Source organism: Delphinapterus leucas, unplaced genomic scaffold, assembly GCF_059928025.1.
Source record: "Delphinapterus leucas isolate spDelLeu-1000000601 "Yukka" unplaced genomic scaffold, BTC_Dleu_Yukka2 spDelLeu_asBTCV2_sq25, whole genome shotgun sequence".
Classification (NCBI taxonomy): domain Eukaryota; kingdom Metazoa; phylum Chordata; class Mammalia; order Artiodactyla; family Monodontidae; genus Delphinapterus; species Delphinapterus leucas.
Window position 1 is genome coordinate 14,923,621 of NW_028322234.1, and position 17,261 is coordinate 14,940,881.

The 17,261-nt window shown below is 48.5% G+C and overlaps 1 protein-coding gene across 1 annotated transcript in view; it reads right to left on the minus strand.

Annotated features, from left to right (window-relative positions):
* CATSPERD (catsper channel auxiliary subunit delta) overlaps positions 1-17,261 on the minus strand; it is a 41,466-nt gene that overhangs the window by 11,289 nt on the left and 12,916 nt on the right. Inside the window, exons 8-16 of the mRNA XM_089905606.1 lie at positions 16,731-16,814; positions 12,673-12,823; positions 11,836-11,931; positions 6,792-6,874; positions 6,237-6,413; positions 3,765-3,878; positions 2,853-2,942; positions 2,058-2,116; positions 305-383 (exon numbers count right to left, since the gene is read on the minus strand). Coding sequence (XP_089761732.1) covers positions 305-383; positions 2,058-2,116; positions 2,853-2,942; positions 3,765-3,878; positions 6,237-6,413; positions 6,792-6,874; positions 11,836-11,931; positions 12,673-12,823; positions 16,731-16,814 — 933 coding nt within the window. The remainder of the gene's footprint in view (positions 1-304; positions 384-2,057; positions 2,117-2,852; positions 2,943-3,764; positions 3,879-6,236; positions 6,414-6,791; positions 6,875-11,835; positions 11,932-12,672; positions 12,824-16,730; positions 16,815-17,261) is intronic.

Here is a 17,261-nt window from a genome sequence, read left to right on the forward strand (position 1 = left end):
CCAGCCCCTAGGGGACAAGCCAGCCAAGGCCTGCTGTCATCAGTCTTAACACTAAGGACAAAGAGTATGGGACAGGGGCTTCCCTGGTGGCGCAGTGGTTGAGAGTCCACCTGCCGATGCAGGGGACACGGGTTCATGCCCCGGTCCGGGAAGATCCCACATGCCGCGGAGCGGCTGGGCCCGTGAGCCATGGCCGCTGAGCCTGTGCGTCTGGAGCCTGTGCTCCGCAACGGGAGAGGCCGCAGCAGTGAGAGCCCCGCGTACCGCAAAAAAGAGTATGGGACAGCAAAAGTTTTGGTCATACCAGTGGCTTAAGGTCCAAGCATGAAATTTCTTTGTTGGCTATGTCCAGAGTGATGGTTGATATTGTGGGTCTCTTTATGCTGCAAGGCAATGGGAGTGTGTGTTATTGCAGTAAAAAGCATCGACAACCCACCCATTCATTTATCTATCCATCCACCCATCCACCCATCCACCCATCCACCCATCCATCCATCCATCCATCCATCCACCCACCCATCCATCCATCCATCCATCCATCCATCCACCCATCCATCCACCCATCCACCCATCCATCCATCCATCCATCCACCCATCCATCCATCCATCCATCCATCCATCCGTTCATCCATTCATCTGTTCATCCAGTCGGTCCAGAATATTGACCAAGAACATCTGCTCACACATGGTGGCACCACCCTCCCTCTAGTTTCTACCTCTTCTTGAGTCAGTTTTGTTAATCTATATATAATTACTTATTGAAAAGAGCATCTGAGCCCCAGTTTTATTATCACCTAACTGCATATAATGTTTTCTCATTGTTCTTTGAACAGGTTCGGTATCCATACTTTTATTTTCGTTTTTCATTCCTATTGTTCATTTTAATTCTGTCTTTTCTCCATCAGGATTGTGGTGTCTTCTGGAGAACCAGCTTTATCTTACGTCTTGACTCTATGCTGTCTTTTTGTTCTCTATTTAATACATTCCATATTGTATCATGTTTCATTCCCTTCCCATAATTTCTTTTTGTTGTCCCCCTAGGTCCTTATGTTAAATATTTAGTTTATTTATCACTAGGTCCATTTTTTTTCCTCATAATAAAAGTGCTTGGGCTATACATTTTTTCTCTGAATATATTTGAGCTGAATTCTTTGATTCAGAGGTTGTTTACACGGTGTTTCTTTTACATATATATATATAGTTTTTTGAGAAACTACCATTTGTGAAGAGTTTTTAAAAACATTTATTTTATTGAAGTATAGTTAATTTACAAAGTTGTGTTAATTTCTGCTGTACAGCAAAGTGATTCAGTTATACATTTATATATATATTGTTTTTTAAAAATTTTATTTTATTTATTTATTTTTGGCTGTGTTGGGTCTTTGTTGCTGCGCGCGGGCTTTCTCTAGTTGCCGCGAGCCGGCTTCTCACTGCGGTGGCTTCTCGTGTTGTGGAGCACAGGCTCTAGGCGCACGGACTTCAGTAGTTGTGGCTTGCAGGCTCTAGAGCGAGGGCTCAGTAGTTGCGGTGCACGGGCTTAGTTGCTCCGAGGCATGTGGCATCTTCCCAGACCAGGGCTTGAACCCGTGTCCCCTGCATTGGCAGGCATATTCTCAACCACTGCGCCACCAGGGAAGCCCTGTATATATATTGTTTTTCAGATTCTTTTCCATTATGGTTTGTCACAGGATATTGAATCTACTTCTTGTGCTCTACAGTAGGGCCTTGTTGTTTACCCATCCTATATATAATAGTTTGCATCTGCTAACCCCAGACTCCCAGCACATCCCTCCCCCACCTCCCCCTTCCCCTTTGCAACCACAAGTCTGTTCTCCATATCTGAGTCTGTTTCTATTTCGTAAATAAGTCCATTTGTGTCACAGTTTAGATTCCACAAATAAGTGATATCATATGGTATTTTTCTCCCTGTAAGAGTTTAATCGTTCTTGCCTTACTGTCCTTGGAGTGGGGGAGTCTGGGTCTCGGCCCTGATTCCTTGGCTCCTGCTAAGGGGACACCCTGGGGCCACCCACCGCTACCATCCGGTGATGACGTACCTGGAGGTGAAGTTGGGGTCAGCCCTGCCCCAGTGTTGCTGCTGCCTCAGTGAAATGTTCTGCGGAAGCAAGAGAGAAAATGCAACTGCAGCAGTGGAGCAGCCCCGGGTGGTCCCGCAATCAGGGCTCAGCAGAGACGGAGGGCAGGATGGGGGTGTTGGGAGGAGGAACCCGGGAGCCACCCAGCCTGCCTCTGGGTCTAAGCCCATGAAAGGCTTCTGGAAGCTCATGGGAATGACCCACCTGCTCCAAGCTCCCTGCCTTTGTCCCGGGGACCCACAGTGGGGCGTGACTTAGTTTCCCCTCCTACTTAGCTGTGATGTGACATGGTCTGATCCAAAGAGTTTGTTGTGGCCTGGGGTCAAGTCCCAACTCCCTGCTGTGACTGCGAGGCCTGGCTCTGCCCTATGGATCCCCCAGACCCATATTTGGCCAAGACCCTCCCGGTGGCCCTGGCTTGCCTCCTGATTCCAGGGTTTACCCAGCTAACTCAGGTCTCACGCCCTCCCCGGGTGGGTCAGGCTCCCCGCCCCATCCTCCTTGCCCCTTCTGTGTGACACCTGATGCCCTCACTCTCTGGGGGACTGCGGCCTGCCTGGGGTGGGGGAGGGGCAGGGGCTGTGTCCCCTCAAAATTCCGCAGCACCTTATCTGAGTGTGTATAAGGAAGGGAAGCAGGAAGGAGGTCCGACGAGGGACACCCTGAGGCGGCTGGACCTGGCTGGCCCAGTGGGTCAAGGCCGAGCCCCTCTCCTGTTGATCCGGGTTTGGGGGGGGAGGGGAGGGGCGACCTCACCAGCCTGTGTTTGGTGTTCCCATCGTAGGTGTAGCCGTCCTCGTAGATGACAGCCTGCAGCCCCAGGGAATGGGGGTTGCTCACCATTACCTGGGGGCGGGATGGGAGATGCACGCTCTGTACGGCGCCAGCAGGCGCGGCGGGGAGCAGCTGGGGGCGCACCCACAGGTGACCCCGGTCCCCCTTCAAACTGAAGACTCAGCTTGCTCTGCAAACGCAGCTGCCGGCTCCATCCCCAAATGCGCCCCCACCACCACCCCGTGTCATCCACACCCCCTAACTGTGGCTCTGAGTCCCGTTGTGCAGACAGCCTGGGGTTGCAGCCCTGCAAGACCCAGAACTGTCCCTGGTGCGCGGAGGGGCCCGTCCTGCGGAGGGGCGGGGGAAGGGGGGGTGATGAGAGAGCACAAGGCAAGAGCCAGCCTGGCGCCCCCTCGCAGGCCCTGGTGCCAGCTGGCTAGACATCCCCTTGAATCCTTACACTGGTCCACCCCTCTGTTTTCAGCTTGATTGTTTGCACCCAAGAGTCCAGGCTTGGACACGTGGGTTTCAGGGCCAGGAACGCCCAGTTTTTCAGGCATCCCCTCCAGGAGGGAAGCCGGTGCTGGCTGAGCTGAGAGGGAGGAAAGGGCATTTTTGGAAAGGTTCTGGGCAGCTCCGAAGAAGGGTGGAGAGCCGGCACAGAGGTAGTGGGAGAGGAGGCTGGGCCGGCAGGTGCACAGCCACGGCCAGGCATGTGGACCCTGGTGAGGAAGAAGGGGAGTTTCTAGGGGCTTCCTGGGTGAGCGTGTCTTCCGGGAGGGTGCCAGCGAATTTCCAGAGCTTGGGAATTGTGGGCACAGGACGTGAGGCCAAGGCTGCTAGGGATGCCAGGTGTCAGAAACACTTGTCAAACAGATAAAGCATGCTTACTAGTGGGACTGGTGATGTGCTGGGCCGGGGTATCATGAGGGCCGTCAACTCCAACTCACTGTTCATATCAATGGTATACATTTTATTTTCAAATTCTCCCTGCAGAAGTTCCACCTAGTTAGAAATGCAAAAAAAAAAAAAAATCCATCAGTCAGTCATTCAATCCATCAAATCAAGCCTCTGTTTCCCAAAGTACAGGGCAAGTGGTCAGTGGCAGGAGGGGGCTCCCCAGGGATGGAACCTTCCAGTCTCTCGGGTGCAGCAGCCTGGGCTGTCACTCAAGCCACTGTCTTCGCCGCTAGACCCTGCACCCGCAGAAGACCCTCAAGGTTCCCCCCACCCCCGGACACAGCCCCTCTTCTCTCCCGAAGTACCCTGGCCCCTCCACTCCCCGCCTGACTTCTTGCAGTAATTACCTGCTTGCGTTTCTTCCTAGAATTATTGCCAAACGTGCATCCCTAGATGATATAATTTTTCTGTTTGCGAACATTTTGTCTTTTTAAGTCTCTTTCAATCCACAGCTTCCCCTCCCTCCCTTATCATTTTCATTTCTAGGCATCTTTGAAGAACCCAGACCGTGGGACCTGTAGATTTCCCACTGTCTGGATTTTCCTGGGGCAGATGGACACATGTTCCTATGTGCTCTGCCTTTTTGGCAGATTGGTGGCTGGATCCATCACATTACGGTGGGATCGAGTTGGGAAGACCCAGCAGGTGAATGATATTCTGTAGGTGGCACGTAATGGCCCGCTGTCTCGCTTTTCTGATGCTGGGGTTTCCACAGGGCGATACCTTATCATTTTGTTTTCATATATTCACCAGAATAATTTTATAAAGAGACCCTTTCCCTGTGCTGACCCAGCAGAAGGGTGTGAAGGAGAGGAGGAGAAATGCTTGCATCTTGCCTTTTATTTATCCCTTTTTTGTTGTTGTTTGCTGCGCGTGGGCTTTCTCTAGTTGCAGAGAGCGGGGGCTACTCTTCGTTGCGGTGCGTGGGCTTCTCATTGCGGTGGCTTCTCTTGTTGCAGAGCACGGGCTCTAGGCGTGCGGGCTTCAGTAGTTGTGGCTCGCGGGCCCTAGAGCACAGGCTCAGTAGTTGCAGGGCATGGGCTTAGTTGCTCTGCAGCATGTGGGATCTTCTCAGACCAGGGCTCAAACCCTTGTCCCCTGCATTGGCAGGCAGATTCTTAACCACTGCGCCACCACGTAAGCCCTATTTATCCCATTTTTAAGACAGTGGGTTGGTTGCCTGCTGTGCTAGGAGGGGAACCAATAAGTTCCTTCTGATTCCAGGTCTGGGGTTGGCAAGGAATGACAAGGTTAACTGAAATGTCCTGTCCTGGCAACAGGACTCATGATTGCCCTTGCGCATCCTGGTCTCCTGGTGAAGGCGGTATCTGCCAGGCTATTTACCCCATCCAGACTCTATTCTTTTCTTTTTTTTTTTAAATTTATTTATTTTTGGCTGTGTTGGGTCTTTGTTTCTGTGCGAGGGCTTTCTCTAGTTGTGGCAAGCGGGGGCCACTCTTCATCGCGGTGCACGGGCCTCTCACTATCGCGGCCTCTCTTGTTGCGGAGCACAAGCTCCAGACGCGCAGGCTCAGTAGTTGTGGCTCACGGGCCCAGTTGCTCTGCGGCATGTGGGATCCTCCCAGACCAGGGCTCGAACCCATGTTCCCTGTATTGGGAGGCGGATTCTCAACCACTGCACCACCAGGGAAGCCCCAGACTTTATTCTTTTAAAGCAAATCGCTAAGGCCAGTCCACACTCAGGCAGGGGGCATTCAACACCACCTCCTGGAGGGGAGAGTACGTACTTATGTTATTTGGAACTCTTCTGTGATGGAGAGGTGTCTCCCATCCGTTTATTTATTCAGTCATTTATTTACATCGGTATGGACTCGTGTATATTTATTTTATACTTTAGCTTATTATCCAATACTGTGTTATTTTTGTGACTCACAACTATTTCAGCTTTCATCCATAGGATCTTGATAGGCTACATAGTCGCTTTGTCTTTTTTGGTGGGGAAACACTACTTGCTAACGCCATCTTTCTCAGAACAGTTTCAGTTGCCAAATATTTGCATAAAAGCCTTGCTGTGGCTTCCTCTCTCTCTCTCTCTCTCATTCTCTCTTTCTTTCATTTTCCTGCACTTTGCATAAAACCAGCAATTCCCAGACATGCCAGACATGTGATTTCAAAGACCCACAGGAAAATGCTCAGGGCTGGGGATTGACTTGTTACTGTGGCAAGAAAAGAAAATAAGAAAAACCCTGTTCCCATCTATTAGCACCATCATCTCATAAAAGGATATTTTAGACAGAGTGTGTTTTATCGATAAACTGTACATGGCACAGTTGCCTTTCTTTTAGTTTTCATTTCACTGATCACCATGGACTCAAAGGCCCTTTGGAAATGGACACTCTAACATCTTTCTGGAAATTAATCCATAGAGTCACGACCACATACTTTGCAGACATCAACTTGGAGTTGGGGATCCATGAGAATCGCCTGGATGTTCACGGGGCACTTCTGGAAATCAAAAGCTGGTGAGGTTGGGTCAGGGAGCGGGGTCAGTATCTCAAGCATGCCCACGTCAGTGAACATCAGGACTGCCTCTTCGGACCAGATGTTTTGGTCTGCAAACTAAGAGAAAAATGACTTCTGAGATCAGCTCATTCTCATTCTTTATTGAGGATTTAAGCTTTTTCTTATGATTCATATTTAAAGAAGAAGACCCCCCCCCAAAAAAAACCCCAAACCCTAAGAAACCAAAAAACCAAGCAAAGTCATAAGTACACTTTGTTGAGGCACCTACTCTTCAGGTGTAAAACTAATTGAAATTACTGTTATATTATCACTATTGCTATTACAAATACTATTACTATTTTAATAACTAGAGCAATTTCTTCAGAAAAAGGATCAGACAAAAGAAAAAAAGAAAAAGAAGAAGAAAAAGGATCAGACATTTGAGAGGAAGACCGTTATTCCTTACCAACCAGGTAGCGCAGGGATTTTACCTACTTTGATTAGAGAACTTGACAGGATTCCCAGGCTTCCATAGTATAAATTATTCTCCTGAGTTAAAATGGCCAGTTCATTTTCATCTAGGGAAAACCAAAGAAGACAGAACAAAAATTGAAACAAGGGTTGTTTCCATGGACAAAAATATATTAAATATTAAAATTAGAAAATTACCCCAAATTCCATCATACAGACCAGGGGTCAGCAAATTTCTTCTTTAAAGGACTAGATGGGGACTTCCCTGGTGGCGCAGTGGTTAAGAATCTGCCTGCCAATGCAGGGGACATGGGATCGAGCCCTGGTCCGGGAGAATCCCACATGCCATGGAGCAACTAAGCCTGTGCACCACAACTGCTGAGCCCGTGTGCCACAACTACTGAAGCCTGTGCGCCTAGAGCCCATGCTCTGCAACAAGAGAAGCCACCGCAATGAGAAGCCCGCACACCGCAACAAAGAGTAGCCCCCACTCGCTACAACTAGACAAAGCCCACGTGTAGCAACAAAGACCCAACACAGCCAAAATAAATAAATAAAAAACAAACAAACAAATAAATAAATAAAAAGAGAAAAAGGACTAGATGATAAGGATTTTCTGCTTTGCTGGTCATGTGATGTCTGTTACAAGTATTGGACCCTGCAAAAGCAGCTTATGTATAACTTGTAAATGAATAGCAGAACTATGTGCCAATAAAACTTTATTTTAAAAAAACAAGTGGTGGGCTGGAATTGGCCCACGGGCCATGGTTTGCTGACCCCTGTTGTAGGTAACGACTGTTAGTATTTTAGTAAACATCCTTTCCAGTAGTTTTATATATGTGGGGATTATATTCTGGGAACCTTCAAGCTGCTTTATATTTTTTTTCTCTTTTTTTTTTGATAGTACAAGTTCAGTTTATTTATTTATTTATTTTTAAATTCAAGTATAGTTGAAATATATTTTTCTTTCCTTCCATGTACATGAGTATACTTGGCCCATTGGCATTCTGTTGCCCGGATGAACCATAACTTATTTAACCAATGCTCCACTGATGGTCACTGAGATTGTTTCCAGTCTTTGGCAGATACAGAGTTCCAAGGAATGCAAGACATCATTAAAAGGTTTTATAAGAGGGGATGGCAAGATCCAATGTACATTTTTATTCTGTTTAAAAACGACAGGGACTTCCCTGGTGGTCCAGTGGTAAAGAATCTGCCTTCCAACGCATGGGATGTGGGTTTGATCCCTGGTTAGGGAACTAAGATCCCACAGGCTGCGGGGCAACTAAGCCTGCGTGCCACAACTACAGAGCTCGTGTGCCTCAACTAGAGAGTCTGAGTGCCACAAACCACAGAGCCCATGCGCTCTGGAGCCTGCGCGCCACAACGCAAGATCCCGCGTGCCGCAACAAGGAGCCGACACAGCCAAAACGGTCAATCATTCAATCAATCAATCAAAAATAAATAAAATAAAAAAGACAAGGAAGTTTTCAGAAGAAGCAAGGTTTGGGGCTCTGTTGACACCGGGGGCAGGGTGGTTCTTTGTGGTGGGGCCGTCGTGGCCACAGTGGGGTGTGGAGCAGCATCCCCAGCCTCCACCCAGAAGATACCAGGAGCCCCCAGAGTCGTGATGACTACACGTGCCTCCAGACACTGCCCAGTGTCCCCAGGCTGAGAGTCAGTGGTCAGATGGAGAAAAGGGATCCCTCAGGGCAGCGGTAAGCTATGGGATGAGATTCCAGATACACAAACCTGAATGCAATCCTTGCAAGTCTGGACTCTATTCTTTAGAAAATAAGGAACCAATCCAGCAATCCCACTCCTGGGCATATATCCAGAAAAGGTGAAAACGCTAATTCAAAAAGATACATGCACCCCAATGTTCACTATTTACAGCAGTCAAGACATGGAAGCAACCTAAACATCCATCAACAGATGAATGAACAAAGAAGATGTCATATATGTATATACAATGGAATATTACTCAGCCATGAAAAAAGAATGAAATAATGCCATTTGCAGCAACATGGATGGACCTAGAGATGATCATGCTAAGTGAAGTAAGTCAGAGAAAGACAAATACCATATGATATCACTTATATGTGGAATCTAAAAAAAGTGATACAAATGAACTTATTTACAAAAAGAGAAACAGACTCAGGGACATAGAAAACAAACTTACGGTTACCAAAGGGGAAACATGGGGGGGGAGGGATAAATTAGGAGTTTGGGATTAACATATACACACTACTATATATAAAATAGATAATCAACAAGGACCTATTGTATAGTACAGGGAACTATACTCAATATATTATAATAACCTGTAATGGAAAAGAATCTGAAAAAGAATATATATATTCAGTTATATATATAGATATGAAACTGAATCCCTTTGCTGTACACCTGAAACATTGTAAATCAACTATACTTCAATAAAAAAATAAAAATTTAAAAAAAGAAAATAAGGAACCATTAAAGATTCTAGACATGGGAAGTGATGTGTACTCATGGTTTAAAAAAAAAAAAGGAGGGGCTTCCCTGGTGGCACAGTGGTTGAGAATCCGCCTGCCGATGCAGTGGACACGGGTTCGTGCCCTGGTCTGGGAAGATCCCACATGCCGCGGAGTGGCTGGGCCCGTGAGCCATGGCCGCTGAGCCTGCGTGTCTGGAGCCTGTGCTCCGCAACGGGAGAGGCCACAACAGTGATAGGCCCGCGTACCGCAAAAAAAAAGAGGAGGGAGAAGACAACCCATAGAATGGGAGAGAATATATCTCTGATATATATTCTCATCCCATCTCTGATAAGGGACTTGTATCCAGAATATATAATAATTCAGTAATAAAGAGACCAACAGCCCAATTAAAAAATAAGCAAAAAATAAGCAAAAGATCTAAATGGACATTTCTCCAGAAAAGATATACAAATGGCCAATAAGCATGTGAAGAGACCCTCAACGTCATTAGTCAGTAGGGAAATGCAAATCGAGCCCACAATGAGATACCACTTCACAGCCACCAGGACGGCTCTAGTGAAAAAGACAGAAAGCCAAGTATGGGTGAGGATGTGCGGAAATTGGAAAGGACTAATACTGTGTGGTCCCACTTACAGGAGGTCCCTAGAGGAGTCACATCCATAGAGATAGGAAGTAGGATGGTGGGGGCTGGGGGAGGGGGCTGGGGAGTTCGTGTTTAATGGGGCAGTTTCAGTTACACACGATGAATACATTCTAGAGATTGGCTGGACAACATTGTGCATATACTTAAAACCGTACTGTGCACTTAAAAATGTGTTCAGAGGGTAGATCTCATGTTAAGTGTTGGTACCACAATAAAAAAGAGATGACGGGTAATGGAAAAGGCAAAGAGTAGAATGACTCACACAATAATACGATACCATTTACATAAAAAGCAACCACAACATCTATCCCCCTACCAAGTTATTACAATAATATTAACCATATTCCTTATGCTGTATATCACATCCTTGCGACTCATCACTTCATAACATAGGCAAATGTCAAATCACTATGTAGTACACCTGAAACCAATATAATAGTGTATATCAACTCTATTTCAATAAATGAAAAGAAAAAATGGGGGAAAAAGGGAAAAAAAAAAGCAACCACAACAAGCTACACAGATGGCGCTGTACATTTTCAGCAGGTCCATATTTAATATAGGTTGTGAGGCTTTCAACTGGCTAAAAAGATACTTTCCAGATTCCTAACAGTGATGACCTTTAGGAAGCCAAAGAGGGGCCTGGATTCAAAAGGCTGGTCAAAAGGACTTTAATTATAGTTGTAATGTTAAAAAAAAAAAAAACTTTTAAAGGACCGTGCATCACTGGCATAATTATAAATTACTTTTATATCATTACTTTCTATCGTGATAAATTAACGTTTAACAGATAAACGGACATAGACAGTAGGAGGTAACTCAGTGATGGGCAAACAGGGAAATATGGGATCTTCAAAGTTACACGGGTGGGACTTCCCTGGTGTCACAGTGGATAAGACCCTGCGCTTCCAATGCAGGGGGCCCGGGTTCGATCCCTGGTCAGGGAACTAGATCCCACATGCATGCTGCAACTGAGAGTTCGCATGCCACAACTAAGGAGCCTGTGAGCCACAACTAAGGAGCCTGCCTGCCACAACTAAGACCTGGTGCAACCAAATAAAAAAATAAATATTTTTTAAAAATTACACGGGGACTTCGCTGGTGGTCCAGTGGTTAAGACTCCGTGCTCCCACTGCAGGGGGTACGGGTTCGATCCCTGGACAGGGAAGATTCCACATGCCACGCTGCGTGGCCAAAAAAAAAAAAAAAAGAAAGGTCACATGACTCCACAGTTTGTTGCACTATTTGCCTCAAATAGTGAGGAGCATGTGAGGAGAAAAATTACACTGGTGGGTTTCATTTTACCTGACTGAACCAGCAGCAGGACAGCAGCAGGATGACAATTCACTGGCAAAGAACTCCTGGGGGTGCCATCTGTCATGGGCTGAATTGTGTCCCCTCCAAACAAGATATGTTGAAGCCCTAACCCCCAGGACCTCCCCAGGATGTGGTCTGATTTGGAGCCAGGGTCTTTACACAGGTGATACGGTTAGGGTGAGGTCATTCGGGTCGGCCCTAATCCAATAGGACTGGCGTCCTTGTAAAAAGGGGAAATTTGGACACAGGCATACACAGAGGGAAGATGATGGGAGGGCACAAGGGGAAGACGGCCGTCTGCAAGCCGACGGGAGAGGCCTCCGAGGGAACTGGCCCTGCCAACACCTTGACCTCAGACTTCTGGCCTCCAGAACTGGGAGAAAATAAATGTCTGTTGTTCTAATTCGCCCAGTTTGGGGTTGGGGTGCTTTGTTAGAGCAGCCCCAGCAAACGATATCCAACTGACATTCCATTTCACTGTGAAAGGACACAAAAGTTTCTGCTCTGAGTTCCAGAATGTGTAATAACCGTATTTTGTTTCTGTTTTGGCCAGGCTGGATCTAGGGGGTCAGAGGTGAATAAGTCAGGTCTAAAGCACTTCTAGAAAGCTACCCTCAGGTCGGGCACGCACTGGCAGCAACGCTGTGGATGGTGATGTTGGCTTCAGAGATGGAAGAATACAAGATGTGTGGTCCTTCTCGCACCTGGACAGGGTTGACCAGCTGGCCTAGGAGATGACAGAGAAAATCGCGAGACATGAGCACGTATTAGGCACGGGATCCCCCGCTGCCCACCTGGCCCCTCGGTTTATGACTCAGATAATAAAGAATCAAGGAAAATGCAGCCGTGAGATGCAATGCTGTAAAACATCACATAGAATACATTAGGTTTAAGAAAATGCAACCCGCCCCCCCAATCTTCTTGATGTGAGAGCTCTGAGGAATGGACTGGATACCAGGTGAACTGCAGGATGCCTTTTATTATACAGGTAACATGTAATCAGAACTTTCTTCCTGAAATGCCCCCCACCCACCCCCCATGGCCAGGCCAGCCCTAAGCCCTTTTCTTGCATTGGAAGGAAACAGCTGTGTTCAGGTGGCTGACTGGTACTAGGGGGCGTGCTGCAATTGTGGGTGCTCTGGCAGCCACTGTTGTGCCCAGAGGTCCCTGACCTCCTGGGGGGGCTGCCTTTTGCGCTTCTCCTTACTTGGGCTGGTAGGCTGGAGCTCATGTGTCTAGGCCTCAAAACAAGATCTGCAGTTCCTGGACTTGGCCCCTCTGCCCTAGGTGTCCAGTGACTTTCAGAACCTGCCTACAGGGTCTAAATATCCCAGGAGGAGGGAAATGGGGGTTGGGGGGTCGAAGTGAGGATGGCAAAGTGACAATGGGCTTGTCGTCATCCACTCAGGTCAGGGAGAGAAAAAATGACCACTTGTGCTTGCCCACCCTGAGCCTGGGCCTCGCTCACCTGCATTTCGGGAAACCAGCAGGCTCTTCTCAAACCAGAAGATCAGGATGCCTTTCTGGCCCGGGGCAATAAGGATGTCAAGGGTCCCGTTGTAGTCAAAGGGCAGCCCGAAACTGCGGTTCAGAGGGTGGTCTGAGTAGCTGAACATGGCCTGAGAGAAGAATATTGAACCTTGAGCAAGAAAAGAAATGACCGCAATAGATGGACTGTGGACTCACATGTGTGAGTTCATGTGCTTTGTCACTGGAACTTTCTTCAGACCTTATTACCTAGTCCGGTGCTTCTCAGCTTGGGGTGATTCTGCCCCCAGGGGACACTGGACAGAGTCTGGGCTCATCTGTGGATGTCATGACTTGCGGGGCTCCTGGTATCGAATAAGTGGGGGCAGGGTGGCTGCTCTACACCCCACAGCACCCGGGATGGGCCCTCATGACAAAGGACACCCCCGCGGTGCTGAGAGCCCTCTCTCTCCTGCTCTGCCACGCCCACGTTGGTGCCCTTGTACCTGGATTATTATTCAAGCTGATTTCCCAGGGCTGGTCCCCAGATTCTTTTCTGTTTTTTTTTTTTTTTTTTTTTTTTTAGCCATGCCCTGTGGCTTACGGGATCTTAATTCCACGATCAGGGATCAAACCCGGCCCTGGCAGTGAAAGCGCAGAGTCCTAACCACTGGACCGCCAGGGAATTCTGCACCCGACCCCCCTCCCCACCGATTCTTTTCCTAACAGCCTTTTGTGTCTTGTGACCCTCTAAGAGCTGGCTCTTAAGTAAAGTCTAAATTACTCTCCGTGGTTCTCAAAGTTCTCTCTCATCTGCTCTTTTTTTTTTTTTAAATTAAAGTATAGTTGATTTACAATGTTGCAATAGTTTCTGGTGTATAGCAAAGTGATTCAGTTATACATAAATTCCTTTTCAGATTCTTTTCTATCATCTGTTCTTTACGGAAGACCTCTGACAGCACTACACAAGGATGGAATTAAAAAACCCAACACTGGGGCCTCCCTGGTGGTGTAGTGGTTAGGAACCCGCCTGCCAATGCAGTGGACGCGGGTTCAAGCCCTGGTCCAGGAAGATCCCACATGCTGCGGAGCAACTAAGCCCGTGTACCACAACTACTGAGCCCCCATGCCACAACTACTGAAGCCCATGCGCCTAGAGCCTGTGCTCTGCAACAAGAGAAGCCACTGCAATGAGAAGCCCACGCACCTCAACGAAGAGTAGCCCCCGCTCGCTGCTACTAGAGAAAGCCCACCTGAAGGAACGAAGACCCAATGCAGCCAAAAATAAGTAAATAAAATTAGAAAAAACAAAACAAAAGAACACCAACACTGGGGCTTCCCTGGTGGCTCAGCAGTTAAGAATCTGCCTGCCAATGCAGGGGACACGGGTTCGAGCCCTGGTCCGGGAAGGATCCCACATGCTGCGGAGCAACTAAGCCCATGCACCACAACTACTGAGCCTGCGCTCTAGAGCCCGCGAGCCACAACTACTGAAGCCTGCGCGCCTAGAGCCCGTGCTCTGCAACAAGAGAAGCCACTGCAATGAGAAGCCCGCACACCACAACGAAGAGTAGCTCCGCTCTCCTCAGCTAGAGAAAACCTGCGTGCAGCAACGAAGACCCAACGTAGCCAAAAATAAATAAATAAAATAAATTTATATATTAAAAAAACCCAGCACTGACACTGGTTCATAAGTGAGTCCCACCAAGATACCGGCATCCGTTTTCCAGAAGATGCACCGTGGCGGAGGGAGAGATGTGGCGGAGGGAGAGATTTTCCGCAGGATGGCTTGACGAGTGCCTCCGAGTTCGCAGCAGGTGTACTTGGTTTGCAGGATCCTAGTTCCCCGACCACGGATCGAACACGTGGCCCCTGCAGTGAAAGTGCCGAGTCCTAACCACTGGACCGCCAGGGAGTTCCCTGGGTGGCTTTCTATGTGCCTCTTGGGGCGAGGAGAGAAGCTGAGCGGTCAGGGCGAGGGTGAACTGTGCACGGGCTGCTGACCTTGACTCGCCCCGCCCCCACTGCGGCCGCAGGGGCCAGACCCACCCATCCTCACTATGCGCTAAGGGACCGTGAATGTGAGTCCGCAGCCCCCAGCGCACGCCTGCTCAGCGATGGATTGGCTGCCTGCCGGTCCCTGGAGCCTGAGAGGCACCTCAGCTGAGCTGCCAGGGGTCAGAGTAGCCAATTAAGACAACGAGCCAAACACTAGAGTGCATTCCGCTTTTAATTGCTCACTGCGGTGGCGTAAGAGCCCAGGCCAGAGAAAACGCCAAGGGCCCCTGTCCGTCCCTCCGCAACGGAACCGCGGAGGGTCTCCTGGCTCAGCGCAGGGGTGGGGTTCATTTCCCTGTGTGGGGAGCCCCAATCAAAAGGCGCCTGCAGGGACTTCCCTGACGGTCCAGTGGTTAGGAATCCCTGCTTCTACAGCAGGGTGCACGGTTCGATCCCTGATCTGGTTGGGGAACTAAGATCTCGAATGCCGCATGGTGTGGCCAAAAAACAAAAACAAACAAACAAGCAAAACAAAAAACCACCCAGGGCCTCGGCCTCGGGAGGTGGAAGGGCCAGGAACGGAAAAATACTGAGTCAGAGAGCCGGGAAGTGGCTCCAGGCTTCCCCCTCCTCCCTCCCTCAGGAGTCAGAGGTCTGAAGACCAAGCCTGGGCTGGGAATGCAGAGATGCGCAGAGCCTGCCTGACCGGAGGCAGGAGTCCTTGACCACAACGCCTTCAGAGCCTGCCCATGCATCGTGCCCCAGGTGTGGAGTGCGGAGGGCAGCTCCCCCAACCTCCGCCGCCATGCCCTCCAGGTAAAGCCTTGTGACTGCCTGTGGTCAGATCTGGGAAACCATGCACAGGTTGTAACCAGAGCCGGACTCCTCAGCCACCTCTACATTCTTGGGATTTCCAGAGTCTGGGAGTGTCTCATTCAACAGGCGCCCTGGCAGTGCGTGCTCATGAGGGGACTCTGGATGGGGGTCTGGGCCCACCGTGTGATTAGAGGGTGGGGCTTTCAGCCACCAGGTAGCAGCCCAGCCTCTGGGAGCTTCCTGATTGTGGGTCTCCCCCAAACTTCGGAGTGGCACACCTTGCTTACAAATTTTGCAACACGGGGGTACTGACTGTACTTTAATCTTTGCCTGACTTAATATTTTTTCTTCAGATGCACTTTGCATGGACTGATTCCTCTTCTTAACTTAGTCTTATCCTAAATGATACCTGTGAAGTCACAGTTTTCATGTCCCGATTTTCTGAATCCACGTGAAAATAATTGTTAACAAAAGGGTTGACATGAGGCATTTAAAATGGTCTTGGGTGCCACCAATGACACAGGCACCACACCTTGTATTTTATCCCTTAGTGCCCAGGACCTCCTAGACCCTACTTAAATATTGCTGAGTGCATGCCTGAATGAGCTAATGAATGGGGGGAGAGAGAGATGGTGGGTGTGTGTGTGGGTGGAAGGGTATATGGATGAATAGGTAGCTGGGTGGATGGATGGTTGAGTAGATGGATGAATGGATGGATGTGTGGATGGGTGGGTGGATGGATGTGTGGATGGATGGATGGATGGAGGGATAAGCAGGTTAATGGATGGGTGGATGGATGGATAAGTAGGTTGATGGACGGATGAGTAGATGGGTAGATAGGTGGATGGATAAATAGATAAATGGAAGGATGAATAGACGGATGGATGGGTGGATGGATGAGTAGATGGGTGGGTAGGTGGGTTGGTGGATGGATGGATGGATGGATTAATGAATAAGTAGGTTAATGGATGGATGGATGGATGATGGATGAGTAGGTAGGTAGATGGAAGGATGGGTGGGTGGTTGGATAAATAGATAAATGGAAGAATGGATAGATTGATGGATGGATATGTGGATGGATGAGGAGGTGGGTCAATGAGTGGGTGGATGGATACATGGATGGACAGGTGAATGAAAAGCTAGATGGATTTCAGATATGAAAATCTAAGTGTGTGAGTTTTGACAAAAACCTGGCTTGGGGTAAGGGTCACTGAAGTGGTTCTTCCCAGTCCAAAAGGTACTTACCTTCCGTTGGTCAACGAGAAGCAGCCCAACCTGTGAGAGGGAGTAGAAGTAGAAGATCCCGCCCAAGGAACCGACTAGTTCTGCCTACGAAACAAACAAAATATAAGTAAGTTATAAACATGTGCTTAATTCTAAATTTAACTCTAGATTATCCAGTAAGCTAAAAGGAAGGAAAGTCTTTTTCTTTTTAACAGTATTGTGATCTGTTTTCCCTCTGTAAAAATGTAGCACGTAGGGCAGAACTTTGAATGAAGTCGGCTTTGCCTGGGCTGATAGGGGAAGTGGTGTGACCCACACTGTGAGGTGCCTGCCTAGGTCCCTCACTCCTGCCTAGGTTCCTCATTCCTGAACTTTGGCTGGTCAGCAAAGTGCCCACGAGCAGGCAAGTTGGAGCATGAGGCCAAGGACCCCAACCTAGGGACAGTGGGACAGATTGCCATGGCAACCCAGCTGGCTCCCTCCAGACACCTTTCAGGTAAGAGAGAAAGACCACCATCTTATTTAAGCCTCTGTTATTTGGTTGTGTGTGTG